This window comes from Ceratotherium simum, chromosome 3 (genome assembly GCF_057802395.1).
Source record: "Ceratotherium simum simum isolate JZ-2026a chromosome 3, ASM5780239v1, whole genome shotgun sequence".
Classification (NCBI taxonomy): domain Eukaryota; kingdom Metazoa; phylum Chordata; class Mammalia; order Perissodactyla; family Rhinocerotidae; genus Ceratotherium; species Ceratotherium simum.
The window spans coordinates 64,223,070-64,239,405 of record NC_141902.1 but is presented as its reverse complement, the minus strand read 5'-3'; the positions used below and the strand labels follow the sequence as shown (position 1 = coordinate 64,239,405).

Below are 16,336 nucleotides of genomic sequence, written 5' to 3'. Positions count from 1 at the left end.
CCCTCAATCCTTTTTGGTTGTATTTCTAAGTGAAGCAGCTGACTTTATTTATAAAGTCTATAGTTATAAAAGCTATATTTATAAAGGAATACGACGTTACTGAAGTGCACATCAAAGCAAAGACAAGCCTTACGTTTCCGAAGACTAAAACCAGACACTCAACGTAGGGCCATCAAGCTGTAACACTCTGACAAGGATACAGAACTCTCCTTCATCAGATCTACAAAAAACACCATCTAACTCTGTAATCTCTCTAATTACATCCTCATTTCTTCAATAACTATTCAAAATAAAAATCACCAAATCAATTTTATATCCTGCCAATTCAACCAATTATTTGGCATTTTCAATAGTTTTGTTCTCTTCTATGTTTTCATTTCAAACACGAAATATGTCAACTATACTAAAACACTCCTCAAGGTCAAGGAAGAGCCCTGACCAAGCCGACTGGCTCTAGAGATTTCATTGGCTGGCCACAGTAGGCAGCCATCATCACCTGTTATACCGCTTCTAGGGAGAAAATTGTGTTTCCTTCCTTTATGTGAACAAACACATAAAGATGTAACTGTGCATACAAAAAAAAGGTGCACCATTTGGAGCAAGTTTTTAAGAAATATAAACACTTCTGTATCATTTAGTGCCATTTCCTCTCTAATTTGTAACAAGTAACAAACATTCCTTAATCTAGACTTGACCCATCCTTTGGTCCAAACAGATTTTACTTGCCCTGCATTTTGTATGGCATCCAGAGCCTGTCCAAAGTTCAATGACAACTCGCTAACCAGCTCCATTAAGTATTAAAATCTTATGTCTCTTCTGCTATGGGTTTAACTGTGATTTTCTTTATTACTACAGACTCTGAGCAGGGCAGAAATACTCTTGCTACATTAATAATCAGGTCTTCTCTGTCTCTTTCAATGAGGAGGAAGCTGGCTTTCTGTTTCTCTGTGGCTTGGCAAAATCTGGGGAGGGATTTTTAAACTAAATCTGTCCATATCAGAATTGTGAATGCCCTTAAATGTTTTTTCCTCTCAGGGATTTTGTTAGCAGCTAACTTCAAATTTTGACCTGTTTCCTCTACAGGTAGAGAAATCTTCCAGCTTTTCCAATTGATCTCTATGCATTTGGTTGCCTTGATAAATATTAAAAAGCCCTTAATATTTGTGTGTGTGTGTACGTGTTTCTCATCCACCAATTTTATCAAAGACCTCTCACTCTTAAAGAAACCATAGCCCTTTTCCCAGAACATTTTGAAAAGCATTCAAACAAAAGACACTCTAGTTTTGTCTTTTTTCAGGTTAAAATATACTTACACGGCCCTAGGAACAGAATGCAAAACGGTTTATGAGTACTGAGCTTCTGAAGAAGGAGACTTGATGGAAATCTCCAGCTGAGCTCTCCCAAAGAATTGCTCGTACTCATAACTCATGTTTTCTTTCCCAGTCCTTACGGCAGGATTCTTGGAGAAATGTCCTGCTGAATAGTCTTGTTCAAACAACCCCTTCAGCAGGACCCTAATCCTGGAGGCCTGTCAAGATTTCCAGAGTTCCGCCCAGAGGGTAGCAAGACCACATCGAGCTTTCAACCACTCCCACCCTGCTATTTTGTAATCTGCGGGCAATTTCTGGGAAATAATGCACAGTGAGGAGGTGAGCCCACCAGGCCTTCCTCAAAGGGCCTCCATACCACAGATCATTACAGGAGGTTAACTGTCTGCAGGAGCATCAATTAAAATTCCAAGACGTCAAAAAAACTTCGCAAAAGGGACTCCTCCCAAGTAACGCCCTCCCTGTGCAGTCTGGGTGCCCACGTTTTTGAGGGTCTTCAGTACTTATAGGAGCCTCTCTGATGGCAGCCAGACTTATACTTGCTTACCACATGGTGAACCCAGCTTTGATCATCCACTGCTCTTTTCACTGAGTTCAGTATCTGACTGTAACCTCCGCTACTCTGTCTCCTATTGGGTCCTAGTGTTCAAATAAGCCATGGTCCTGAAGTGACCCAGTGGTGCAGCTGCATTTCTCACTCCCCTGTGGCTTTACAGCAGTGTGTTGGAGCTTCCACACACTGGATGCATGTTTCATGTCTTGAAATATCTTTTAAATTATTTTTTAAACTATGGTTAAAAAATACATACACGCTAATTTAGATTAGATGTCACATATTAACTTTGAAGAGACTTGGGCTGCCCTGTTAATGGCTGGGTTCTCCAGAGGCCTCAGAATGAAGCTTTTCCTGCCTTCTCTGACACGCTTGTGAATGGCACTGATGAAGAAGGTTGTAGCTCTGCATGGGTGTTTGGACTTCAGGCCTGCACATGTCTGCTCATATACAATTATACAAGCAGCTGCAGACTAAGGCTCACACACACTCAATTAAATGCCAGGCATAGGCCCAAGAGCATCTGCCTGGCAAACGCTCTAGCCTTGATTGGGCAATTGCATGTGGCACCATCCTAATAACATATTATAGACCATTTTACTTTTTATTGTAAGTCCTGGGACTTTGGGGCTAGTGAATAGTTAAAAAAAAAAAAAAAAAAAAAAAAAACCTACGAGATATCCTTAGTGATTCAATTTTGAAACAAAAAGTTCTTCCTTCCCTTCTCTGTAGACCCTGAATCAACTTATTTAAAGAGTATCCTGAGATTGCAAGATGAGCTTCATCAAAGAACTGTTACCAATTGAATTACTTACCTCTGTGGATCAAGATTTTCTTAACACCATGCAGCTAAAACAGATCACGGAATAAACAAGATGCTGAGACTACTGTACAAGCTATCATCCATAAATCCTGATTTCAAATGTCAGTGTTTATCAGAACAGACTCATTTATCTCATAAGGTTTAAATACAAATTTGAACTTATATAATAAATTCGCCTTAATAAAATACTGCCATTGGCTATTTTTTTTTTTTTGAGGAAGATTAGCCCTGAGCTAACATCCATGCCCATCTTCCTCTGCTTTATATGGGATGCCACCACAGCACGGCTTGACAAGTGGTGCGTCAGTATGTGTCCAGGATCCAAACCCGCAAATCCCGGGCCACAGAAGCAGAGAGTGTGAACTTAACTGCTACGCCACCAGGCTGGCCCCATCCACTGGCTATTTTATATATTGAGATTTTACATGGGATTTTGATTGAAGAAATTTTAAAAGGGTCTATTAGCTTAAAGAAAAGTTTGAAAACAGTCTCAGTGACACGGACTACAGTTCCTGAGCACAGAGCCCTTCTCCTGACTCTTGCACTAGAGGACGGTGGCACCCAGGAGTTATGCTCTCTGAGCACTGGTCTTCTGAGCTGCAAAATAGAGATAATACTACTTGTTCTACTGACCTCCTATGGTTGATACTAGGATCAAATAAAATATGCAGGTGAAAGTCGTAGATATTTGGAGCAGAAGGGACGAGAAAGGTCACCTTTCAAGTATACCAGATCAATTAAGTAAAAATCTGTGGGAATGCAGAAAAGAACAATATTTTTTCAAGTTCTTCAGGTAATTCTATTGTGAAACCATGATAAATATCCACTGATCCAGTAACACCTTTATTAAAAAAAAAAAAAAAACCTGAGGCCTAAAGGTCCCCCAGCAAATAGCAGGGCATAGCTTAGAACCCAAGCCACTTGGACCTCAGTCCAAGTATCTCCCCCTACAGCACACAGTTCCTAGGCCTCGGTGGCCTTTGTGAACAGCAAACTTATTACACATATGTACATAGCATATCAAAAATATCAGTGAGATGCAGACCCTCAAGGCTAGTTACTATAAAAAAACTATATAGTAAAACTCAAATATCAAATTTCTTCTTCTCCTGTTTTCTCTTTTAAAGGTTCTCCACTTACCTGAGAGACCCCATGAAATGGGGAACCATGATGCTGGGGGTCCCAGGAAAAGCAAAGGCTCCTCAGAGATGTTGCCAATTTTCTGCAGATGGGAGTGGTTTTCAAGTCCTACAGAAGGAAAAACATGCTATTTTTAGCATCATTTGCTTAGGAAGATTCTAGAGCCTAAGTGGGCCAACGAAACCAGAATTGAGCAAATGAAAGACATTAAAACAAAAATACCACTAGCCATTTATGGTAACCAGATTTCCCAACTGAAATCTGAATACATATGAATATGAGGTACCAAATTTACTGGACACTCAGCACAGCAACTGATCCACAGAAGATGCTCAATAAATTACTATTAGTATGATCACCTCAGACTCCAAGCTAATAGCAGAGTTGGCATTAGGCAAACCTGCAATAAAAATCTAGCACCATCTATTAAAGGCTACTTGACAATAGGAAATTCATTTCACTCTTGTGTGTCTTGGTTTCCCCAACTGTACAGTAGGGGTAAAAATAGTGCCTAACAATAAAAAGAGATGACATACTGATATACACTACAACATGGATGAACCTTGAAAACATTACCCTAAGTGAAAGAAGCCAGACACAAAAGGCCATATATTGTATGATTCCATTCATAGGAAACATCCAGAATAAGCAAATCTATAGAGACAGAAAGTACATTAGTGGTTGCCAGGGTCTTGGGGGTGGGGAGGGGGTAGTGGAGGGGTACAAGGTTTCCTCCTAGGGTGACAAAAATATTCTAAAGTTAGATTGTGGTGATGGTTTCACAACCCTGTGAATATACTAAAAGCCATTGAACTGTACACTCTAAATTGGTGAAGTCTATGGGATGTGAATTACATGTCAATAAAATTGTTTAAAAATACTGCCTACAGAACTGCTGCAGGTTGTGAAGTGTAAACAAGTGGACACATGGTATATGCTTAGTCCATGCTAGCGCAGAGTGACCCTCAATAACAAGTAGCTCTGATGATACTGATCCAAGAAGAGGTGAGGCAACACTTAAAATGTGTTATCACAGTAAAAACAGGAAAGTAAAACCCCTCGCCAACAAATACTACTTTATTCAGAAGCCCTCACTAAACAGAATTTCTAAACATTGCCAAGCGAGCCAAGTTTCCAAAGTAAATTATAAATAGCATCTGAAATCTAGGGATGGGAGATTCGGTAGGAATGTAATATAACTTGGGGAGAAAAACCATGGGCCAGCCTCCTTTCCTCCCATACCTCCTTTCAGGGAAAGACAAATAAATGAAGCAAGGTTTCAAGGTGTGCCCAGGGGTCCTCTATAATAAAGCCAGAGTTTTCCAAAATCATTGGTTTCTGAAGTCTTCCTAGAACTTCAAATTTCCTTCTCACTAGAAAGGGGGCCTGGGGGCCAGCCCCCATGGCCTAGTGGTTAAGTTCGGTGTGCTCCACTTTGGCAGCCCGGGTTCCGTTCCGGGGCACAGACCTACACCACTCGTCTATCAGTGGCCATGCTGTGGCAGTGGCTCACATACAAAAAGAGGAAGATTGGCAGCAGATGTTAGCTCAGGGCAAATCTTCCTCAGCAAAAAAAAGGGGGGGGGGGATGGGGAGACAAATTATAAGGATTTAAGAAAAGACAGTCAGGAGAATCAGAAAATTCCATTTGCAGGGAAGAATAATCAAGATTTTAAAAGTTACCACCAGCCCTTTCTAGGGGTTATTAAGAAAGTAAAGCCTCTTAACTGTAATCACCCGTAATTAGCCATCAGCAACTCATGAAATTACTCATGGTATTGAAGACCCTTAGATTCTTGGGTCTCAGCCAGAAGTTACACTGAGATGCACCAGGAAGAAAGCCAACAAGTGCAAATTGGAACAGTTAAAACTCCTCTGAATCTGAGGTGTGGTCTTCCTGCTCTTGGCTGGGGAGCAGGTATGCACAAAGACGGGACTGAACTTGGGAGTCACATGAAATCTCTGCCAAGCTCCTGATAATGATCAACTAATCAGTAATTATTTACTCAATACGTGATATGCTCAGGTCCTCTCTGAGATGCTATGTGATTCAAGAGAAGGGTGAGTCAAGGCAGGGTCTCACTTTACAATCTAGCTTCGGTGAATAAGATGTAGCAACATGTTATTGTCTGGGAAAAGGATGGTGTTATCTGGAACAACAAGGGTAAATGATGTTACAGAGACCCTAAGTACAAATCAAGCTAGTTCAAGAGAAGGAGAATTCCTATAGAGGGCTGGGTGGGCATCAGCAAGGAAGATGGGACTTAAAATCAGCCCTTAGCCTACACAGGTTACAAATGAACAATCTAGAGCAGTTGGTAAGAGTACACACTATACTCTGAAAGACCTGGATCTGAGACCAACATCCCCATTTATTAACCAGATGACCATTGGCAATTAACCCTTTTGTCTTCCAATTTCCTCATCTGTAAAATGGGGATACTGTTTGTAACTACCTCATAGGGTTGTTACAAGTATTAAATATTTATTGAGACTGCATGACTTGGGTGCTAGACACACACACACAACAGGCACAGTCCCTGCCCTCAAGAAACTTACAGCCTAGATGCTAGAGGGCTATAAACTTTAAACAAACTGAAACATAAATAAGTATAAAAATAAAATTGTGATAAGAACCATGAAAGAAAATCCAAGGTGCCTCAAAAAGTATACTAGGCAGTGGTCAGAGACGGTCCCTCTGAGAAGTGACCTCCATGCTGGGGCTTGAGGGGTGAGTTGGAGTCACCCAGGCGAAGAGAGAGCAGGGCGACCCAGGGAGAGGGAATCACAAGTGTAAAGGTGTGTGAGGAACTGGGAGGAAGGAGGAGGCAGTGCACTGGGAATACAGCAATGGAAGGAGAACTGACTCTCTACGGAGAGGTAAAACTCCCAGAATACGGTAAATGAATGGCTGGAGGGGATGAAGGAAGGAGAGGTGTCAAAGATGACTCCCTCCAGATGGACAGAGGTAGCAAAAGGAGGTGCTAACTGAGCATTTTTGGTTTTGTCAGGAAAGAAGGGCAATGGTGAGAGAAGAGGGTGTGATGTAAAGCAGTAGTTTGCAAATCTGACAAGAAGTCAACCAGAAAAACCTCTTAAATTATCAAAACAATTTGAAAATAGATTTACAACCACGGCTGATAACCACGAACCTCATCCTCTGTGAGTATTTTGCCTTCAGATATTTGCTGATAAGAAAATGAAGCCATCGTGATTAGGATGTCATTTTAAAATATGGTTTCTTTCATCTTTATCTCATCCTTTTAAAATTTTTATTTCGAATGTATGTTTTATGTGGTCACATCATAAACTGATAAGTTAAAAAAAATAACCGAAGATAGATTGGGGTTTTACACTCAAATGTTTTTTACTGATGGCGTGTGCAATCAGAAAAAAAATTTTGGAGGCCACTACTCTAGAATGTTTTTTGACCAACTTCTTGTGAGCTTCCATTAGTCACCCTTGTCTCAGGATGTGGTGGATGAGCTTGCCCAGGCAGAGCCTGTACCAGCTCTGCCATTTCCTCAGTGCTCACTTGTGCTTCCGTCATCAGTATTGTGTTAAATCAGCTCTCCTTTTCAAAGTGCAGGTCACGACCCATGAGTCCGTCATGAAATCAATTTCGTGGCTCATGACCTGCACTTTTTTTAATGCAATAGAAAAGAATGAAAGAGAAGAGAAAATACTAGCGTTACCACACACAGCAAGGGTAAGTATTTCTGACTGTGGCTCACAGTCAGAAAAGTTTAAAAGCCCTCACTCTGGAAGACCAGATTCTAACTGTGATTAGGGGAATAAAATCGTGAAGACAAGGCAAAGCCATGTTATCCAAGCCTTTGAAAAACGGCGCCAGGAGAATTTTGATGAGATGCACAAGAAAGAACCATTTAGGTTCTGGAGTAGGGAGGGACCTAATGAAAGTGAGGTTTCCTGAAAATCCGTTTAGCAACAGTGTGCCGGACAAGCAGACTGAGCAAACATGCTATCTGTGGAGCTGTGCCCACCTTTCGAGGTTTGCTCCTGTTGATTTATAACCTTTCTTGACAGGGAACAAAAAATCAAACAATCTAGTTTCTGTTAGAACATAACGCTCCCTGGAGGATGGAGGCCCCACCTTCTCTCCTTTCCACAAAGATCCTACAGGAAGGCTGAACAAGTCACCTGATTTGATTCAGGCCAAAGTCGCAGTCCCCACACATCGGGAGGAAGTGGCAGGAGGCTGCAAGGCTCAGGATGGCAGGGACAGAAAGAGGGGCCCAGACAGATCTAACTCAGGGCAGAAGATGGCGCTCCTGACTCCAGAAGATGCCACTGTGCCCTGGACAACCACACTGTTCTGCTGCCCCTTACCCATAGACGCACCTCTGAGTATCTTTCCTGCCCCTTCTCCTCATGGCCTGACAGAGCTCCTGGAAGATCCCACCTGATTTCAGCCTGTATCCTAGAAGAGAAGGATCTGCTCAGCCTCTCATGTCTGGGTTCAGAAAAGCCCACCTCGAGGCCACATCCCAACTACAGGCAACAGTTCCACCTCCCTCTCTCCCACATGCAGGCTTCTCCCTCTGGAACTCCCACAATGTAAAGTAACCACCCAGACAAACAAAAGCCCTAGTCCCTGAAGGAGAGGAAGTGACTCACCAGCACAAGAATGAGGACCAGGGATTTCAGAAGGAGGCAGTTCCAAGACCCCAGATCAGCACCCAGTAACACATGGGGAGAGCGGGTCTCAGAACCTGCCCATTCCTCTATGAAAGCTACTCTCTGAGGGTGCTGACGGAACGGGAGCCTCTGCACCCGGCCTACATCCTGGCCAGTCCTGTCTTCATCAGCATCACCAACACATTCTCCTGCCACCCCCCCACCATTTACGCAAACTTTCTTCTCACAGAACCCTGGCCCACTGTTTGCAGCGTCCCCTACCTGATGTTCCAGTTGTTTGAGGTCAAAAGTACCAGGATGTGGGTTCTCAATATCAGTGTGTCCAACCCACCTCTGTCTTCCATTATCAAGAAAGTGGAAGAAGAGTCAGGAATCAACTTTTACTAAGCACCTGATAGGGGACATGAGCCATGTCATTTAATCCTCACAGCAAAACTGAAGCCATATGGCTGGTTTAGGGTAGGGCTGGGACTTGAATACTGACCACCAACAGCTGAGCTGGTCCTCTTTTCACTCTCTTAGACTCACTGTCTCCCACCGAGGAGAGAATCACGCATAGCTAGACACTCAATAAATAAATGAATGAATGAGTGAATGGTGACCATCCCAAAGGACTCTGTGTACCTCACAGATTTGCTGGGAGATGAAACATTTCAGGACATAACTGTTTATTGTGCCATGAACATCACCTAGAGCAACGTAAGCCATGATGAACAATTTAATAACCTATTATGTCAAATGATGATAATAATGTGGCTGGGGATCAAACACCTATTGAGTGGTTACCATGGCTTAGGCGGTATTCTAAGTTCTTTACATATATTAACTCATTTTATCCTCACAAGTACCGCATGAAGGAGGTACCACTGGGAAATGGAGGTACAGAGAAGTTTAGTAACTTTTCCAAAGTCACCAGCTAGTTGGTGGGAGAGTCAAGATTCAAACCCAGGCAGCCTGAGCCCAAAGTTTATGCACTTACCCATCATTCGAAACTGCCTTTTACCTGCATACAAACAGGACTGGCTTAAATGATCAAAACAGAGGCTGACTGTGTCTGTTGCTGGTCCAGGTCTTTTCCCAGGTGTCATCTCAAGTAGGAGTTTGGAGATAAGGGAACATTCTAGGCCTTAATGGATATGCTGAATGGACTCCCCAAGTCACAACATAGCAGAGTGGCCCCATGTCTCCTGGAGGGCTGGCACCCTGAGGTCAAGTGACTTGGGGCAGTCAAGTGACCAGCTAATGAGCACTCAGTGCCTATTGGGTTAGGCAAGATACTAAATATGACAAGGACGCACCCCTGTCCTTGAGGAGTTGACACTCTTATTGAGGCTGATCAATAAGTAAATAAACACATAAATGAATATTTCTTTAACAATGATAAATGACCTCAGAATGAGTGCCCAATGGCTGGCACAGGCAAAAAGGAACCCAAGCATTCCAAGGAAGTAAATAGCACAGTAGACTTCTATGGTTAGCACTTACATTATTCTTGCTATATATGGTCATGTGCCACGTAACAACGTTGTGGTCGATGACAGACCCCATGTACGACAGTGGTCCTATAAGATCAGTACCATATAGCCTAGGTGTGTGGTAGGCTATACCATGTAGGCTTGTGTAAGTACACTCTGTGATGTTTGCACAACAACAGAATCGCATCTTGATGCATTTCTCAGAACATATCCCTGTCATTAAGCAATGCATGACTGTGCTAGGCACTGCACTAAGGACTTTATGTAACAGCTCATTTAATCTCCTAACAAGTCTGTGAAGCAGATAACCAGTACTGCCTCCAGGTTACAGAGAAGAAAACTGATGCACAGAAAGGTTAGTGGATTTTCCAAAGACTCACAGTACTGTGTTTCAAACCCAGGCAGTCTAACTCCAGAGTCCATGCTCTGAACTCCACCTTGACTGCCTCTTGGGTGTTTGGGGATGCCTCCATGGACCAGGTGGGCTTTAAGGAATTAAAAGAGTTAGAGCCAGCATCTGAAGCACAAGGAACTAATAGCTGAATGAGGGACGAGGTTTGGGGAAAGATGAAGGCTTCTGGCGCCTTCGGGAAAAAAAACAAAAACAAGGGACTCGTGTGTTTTGGGAATGAACAAACCCGCTACTGGAAAGACAGCATAGTGTGAATGAATGACAGAGGGCAGAGGACGAAGGATCCAACCAATGCCCAGCAGGCCAAACAGGGAGGTGAAGAAGTAGCAAGAGTGGAAGTGGACGCCCAGGAGGAGGCTGTCCTACACTGTCCTGCGGCGGTGGTCAGGCCAAAGAAGGATGTGCGCGGTGTCCCCCGCACTCCTCAACTGAGAAGACACGGTGCGTCTTGGATAAAGAGCTTTGGCTGGAGAAGGGAGAAGGCTGCCAAGAAGAGCAGCAAGAAAGCAAGAGGCAGAAAAAGGGGTGTTCTTATTTCTTCAAGGGATATCCCACTTAAACGGAGAAGATATATGCAGAGAAGCAGGAACAGAGGGAGGGATATCCTCTGAATAGTCATCATTAGCAATATGGTGGGCAAGTCAGCCAGCCAACAATCAGAGGTAGAGGACAGGGTCTAGAAGCTTGAAAGAGAAGGTGTTCTCTTCTCTTTTAACAGACACCAGACTTGCTCTGTTTCTGTTTGCCCTTCACTGGAAGGGGAGCTCCTCAAGGCAAGGGATATGTTTTACTCATCTTTACATCTTTATTCGTCTTTGCCTGGTACAGGTGGCCATGCAATAAGAGTTTGATGAATTAATGGATGAACGAACAAATGGATGAATGAATGAAGGATGAACAGCATGTGTCCCTAATAGACTTTTACATCTTAGAAAGTAGGGCCCGTGTCTGACTTCTCTCTATTCTGCTATTGCTCACGCTCTGTAAATGTCTACAGACTGCCCTAGGAACAGAATGAAGGCACTAACCCACCACAGATGTGTGCTGCCTCCACGGAGGGTCCAACCCTCCCAAGCCCTCTGGTGGCTGTCATCACTCGCCACAGCCCTTTCAGGAAATCCTGCCCCAGGCAGCAGGGGATTCAGGGAAGCTGACCTTGGAGCCCCAGGCCCGGTCACGTTTCCAGCCTCTTCCTACTGGGCCGAGGCCAGCCAGAGGAATGTTCCCCTAACACTCCCTCTGCTCTTGGTTTTTGCTCCTACTCCCTTGGAGAGACCATCGTTTTTTCTCTGTCATATTCAAACTCAGCCACAGAACTCATTTCTTCCCACAGAACTCCATGCTGCACACTAGCTGGCTTGCCCATAGCAATGTGAGAACCCACAAAATCTGAATTAGGAAAAAATGTTGAGATCTATTAAAACTCCCTGGACACTTTCAAGCTAACACATTACAATGGGTTCTGTTACTCATTAAAGAAAACACTTGACTTCTTTCTTACCTGGAGGAATTAGGTAATCAGCACAGATTAGTTAAGGATTTCAATACAAATTGCATCATTTTCATGGTCATTAACATAAATGTGGTTTATACTTGTTTTCAGTCCTAATAAGTGTTTCACAGGTAACTAAGGAAAACACTCAAGGGCAGAAATATCAGGCAGGCAAGATATTTAAAATGAGTGAGCCATTTGTTCCTGCTTCTGTACCAAGCTGCTTTTTCAATTTCCGATGACATGCAGATCTAAGGGAGAAATGCATTTGAAGTAAAAGCTCTTTCTCTTCCCCAAATAGTACTCAGTCATTTGATTTACAGCACTTGATAAAACTGGTTAAATTTCTTTATTTCTATATAAGTCTCATATGCAGAAATCCAACCTAGCAATCATCACAGTGTGTCATTACAATTTGTGCTTGTCTTTCCTCCCCATAATACAGGACTACAGAAGAGTAAAGACTTTTCTCAAAGACTTATTTTTTATATTCCTGGTGCCTAGAACAGGGCCTGGGGCACAGCAGGTGTTCTGTTGATGACAGAAAGAACTTACATTCGATCTCACTAGGAGGGCCTTCGCTTCAAGCAGGAGTACGCTGCATTTCCAAGGGACTCTTGCTCAGCTCAGGATCTGAATAGACATTTTCACTCTTCTGTAGTAACTGCTAATTGTTTCTGAAATTAACACCATCAATGACATTCTCTGCCCCACTCCTAAAGCCTCCGACACACAAATAAACAGCTGTAATGGGATGCAGGCCACCCTACCTAGGACTCAAGGACACCTAGAGACAGGCTCCAGCCTTCTTCCCCACTCAGACTCAACCCTTCCCCAGCATCCTCTGCCAAGAGCAGTTTGTAATCCCTGGATTGTAGCTATCAAAGGAAACAAGATCAGACTACCACAAGCTGAGCTCTACATGGGAACCACAGATTTTCTGATGTGCTACCCAGGCCTTCTTCAAGATGATGATTCATCTCATTCTAAAAACCAATATATTCTCCAGTCATCCTGGTCAAAGGCATGTGGCCACGGGACACATGGCAGCTTTGGTTCAGGCTGAGCTACCCTCCTGGTCCACCTTCCCTTCCGATACAAGGCCCAGGTCCTACCATCTATAAATGGCCTCTTGCCACTCTGGCAAGCACCTGTGTACATCTGTGTGCAAACATATACATGCACACACACGTGTGTCCGAGAAGGAGGGTGTGCCAAGTGCACTAACACTAAAGGAACAAACTCATAGAGAGCAGTATCACATTCATCCACAAAATAGGTCTAGGTGAGACTTCAGAGCTGGGTGGAACATTGCAAAGTGATATTCTTTTAGAAAAAAAAATCTGTCTATAAAATTATACATGTTTACTGAGGAAAAATTGAAAACTATGGAAAAACATAGAGAGGAAAGTTATAATTACTCATAATCTCACAATCCAGGTTAACCACTATAAAACTTTTTGGTGTTCTTCCTTCTGATCTTTTTTTCTATGCTTAATGCTTATACATATCATCTGCATATTTTACATATGCAAAATCACATACACAGTTTTGCCTTCTATATTTCACTTTAAATCATAAGCATCTCATTAGTAATATTTAGAAACATTTTAAATCACTGTATAATAGTTTCCCCTATGGAAGCCAGATAATATATCTAATAAGTTCCCTTATTGTTGGAATCTATGATGAACACCTTTGTATAAAATTCTTTATCTGCTTCTCTGCTTAGTTCCTAAAAACAGAATCACTAAGCCAAAAGGTATGACTGTTTAAGGTCCTTCATATCGATGGGTTGTTTTCAAAAAGCGTGTATCCACCTGAAATCCCACACGTAGTAGATGAAATAAACACATTTGCCAATATTGTTAGCATTATAATCTTTCCTAATTTGATACATAATTAGTTAGGGTAGGCTAACTACTGCAACAAACCATTCCAGAATTTCAATGACTCAGCACAACAAAAATTTTTTGCTCAGTTCACTGTCTGATGTGGGTTGGCAGGGACATTCTGCTCCACACAGCTATGCAGGCATCCAGGAACCAAGTCTCTTTCCATCTAGTGGCTCCACCATTGTCTAGGGCCTCAGACGCCTCAGCTGTTTTCATCCATCCAGTGAACAAACAAGGGAAAAGAGAAAGCGTGGAGGATTGAGCTAGTGGCTTCACAAAGGTAGCTTAAATCACTGCCACCCACATTCCATTACCCAGCTTAGTCAGATAGCCATACCTAACTGCAAGAGAGTGTGGAAAATGTGGTCTGCCTATATTCCCAGGAGGAAAGCTTTTGGTGAACACCTTTGCCCGGGACAGGGTGGGCATTCAGTGTGTTTGTCACATGGGCAAAACAAAAAAAACCCCAGTAATCATTTTAATATGTATTCCTTCGATTATCAGTAAAGTTGAAACAGATTTTCATTTTTATTAGCCATATGTATTATCTCTTCGGGAAATTTTTTACCTCTTGCCAATTTTTTTGTAGCGCTCATAATGTTTTGAACTGATCTTTAAGAAGCTCTTTCTAATTAAAGATGTTAACCCTTATTTTGTCAAGTTTTTCAGTTTGATTTTTGTCTTTTATATTTGTTTATAATTTTTATGTAAATAAGTTTTTATTTTATGTCTTTAAATCTATCAATTAGTTCCTTTGTGTCTTTTCAGATTGACATCACAGAATCACAAAGCACAAAAAAACTAGGAGATTCTAACCCAACTCCCCAATTTCATTATTTTGTAATCATGATTCACACATGAATAAACTGACACTCAATGAAATAAGATGACTGGTACAAGGTACTGCAGCTAATTAGAAGCAAATCCAGGCCTAGGAATTTTACATTTTTATTAAGTGTATAACACATGACAGGCTGTGCTAAACACTTTTCAAACATTATTTTAATTGATTCTCAGGGCAACCTTATGATATCCCCATTTTACAGAAAAGGAAACTGAGGCTTCAAGCAGTAAAGCAATATGCTGGAGGTCGCTGAGCCAGTAAGTAGCAGAAACATGATCTGAACCCAAGCCCACCTGATCGTTGGAGCCATGGCTTGTCTTAGCACTACATTAAACTGCCTCTCAGGTCTCCTGACACACTGCATCAAATATACATTTCCAGGAGAGCCGCTTGTGTTCACATTTCCCTGCTGCAGCCTGGGTCCCAGCCAAGGGAGATGCTGTGTGTGAGGCTGTGCTCTGCCCTGTTCACTCCAAGACGGCTTTGGCCTGGAGACCAGGATATTTCCTCCGTGCCCCCGCACGTTTGCCCGTCCAGAACACAGTCCGGCTCGCTGTGCCTCAGCCACCATAAATCAGCCAGCCACACGCTTTCGCCCTCAGTGCTTCTGAATATTAGGGGAAAGGATTTGCCTTTTCCTGCTTGGCTCTTGGGGCTTCTGCATTGACATGTGAGTTATGTCATTATTTTTCTAAGCGATAGAAATCTAGTCAATGATTTGTAGCAATCACTGCTGTGCAGTATATGCTGAAAGGCTCCATATAGCCTTACAGAAGGAAGCAGAAACCTAGCAAATTAGTCTTACTTCCTTGACACAATTCTGTGATGGGCTGGTATTAGGCCAAGCTGAAATCAGGTGCCGTGATTAAAAGATTATTACAATGTGAAACAGACAGTCATCTCGTGAATTAGGAAATATTTTCCAAGGAAACCAAGAGAGGCAAGTCATTGGAGTCAAAGGTTACCCAGTGCAAGGGGGGCAATAAAAGGCAACTGGGTGCAGCAAGAATAAAACTGTTACCATACCCTTTTTCTTGAACTCCATCACCCGTGGCCATGCAAAACTGTTCTCTTCCTGTCTTTTCTGCCTTGTTGGCTCTCCCTGCGACCCAAACCAGGACTAGAAAAATATCAACAATAACCCAGCCCCTACTAATGAGCTGTGTACACAGGTTAAGGACTCTTACACTCTGACCTCTTTGATTATTATCTCACGCTGCGATCTCAAAAACCGGACATCTCAAGACCTACCCTCTCATTCAGACTGCTTTCCTGTATTACTAGCTTCCTCCTGCTGACGGCCACCCAAGACGCATAATAAAAAGACCCAGTCACCAACTCCACACCAAGCCCTCCTCCTGCAGAGCCTTCCTACTTCAGTGGTAGCAACACCATCCTCACAGTGAATAAAGCTCAAAGCTTAGCTGGGCTTCTGTGACCCCCTCCCGTGTGCCCTGGGCCGTCTGGAGCCAAGTCTCAATTCTTCGTTTGTATTGTCTCTCAGATTAACTCTTTCCTCTCCACTCCATCTTCTACCAGCCTCTTCCAAATCATCATTCAGATGATTACAGTTAGTGTTTCTCTGATTTCCCCATGTACCTTTATTGTTCTCTATTCTGTTCCACTGATCTGTGTGCCTGTACCTCTGCCAATACCATATAGTCTTGATTCCTGTCACTATGTAAGTCTTGAAACCTGGTAGACTGATTCCTCCT

At 42.7% G+C, this 16,336-nt stretch overlaps 1 protein-coding gene across 1 annotated transcript in view; it reads right to left on the bottom strand.

Annotated features, from left to right (window-relative positions):
* Positions 1-16,336, bottom strand: part of THSD4 (thrombospondin type 1 domain containing 4) — a 557,961-nt gene that overhangs the window by 528,456 nt on the left and 13,169 nt on the right. Inside the window, exon 2 of the mRNA XM_087428623.1 lies at positions 3,845-3,952. Coding sequence (XP_087284749.1) covers positions 3,845-3,873 — 29 coding nt within the window. The 5' untranslated portion in view covers positions 3,874-3,952. The remainder of the gene's footprint in view (positions 1-3,844; positions 3,953-16,336) is intronic.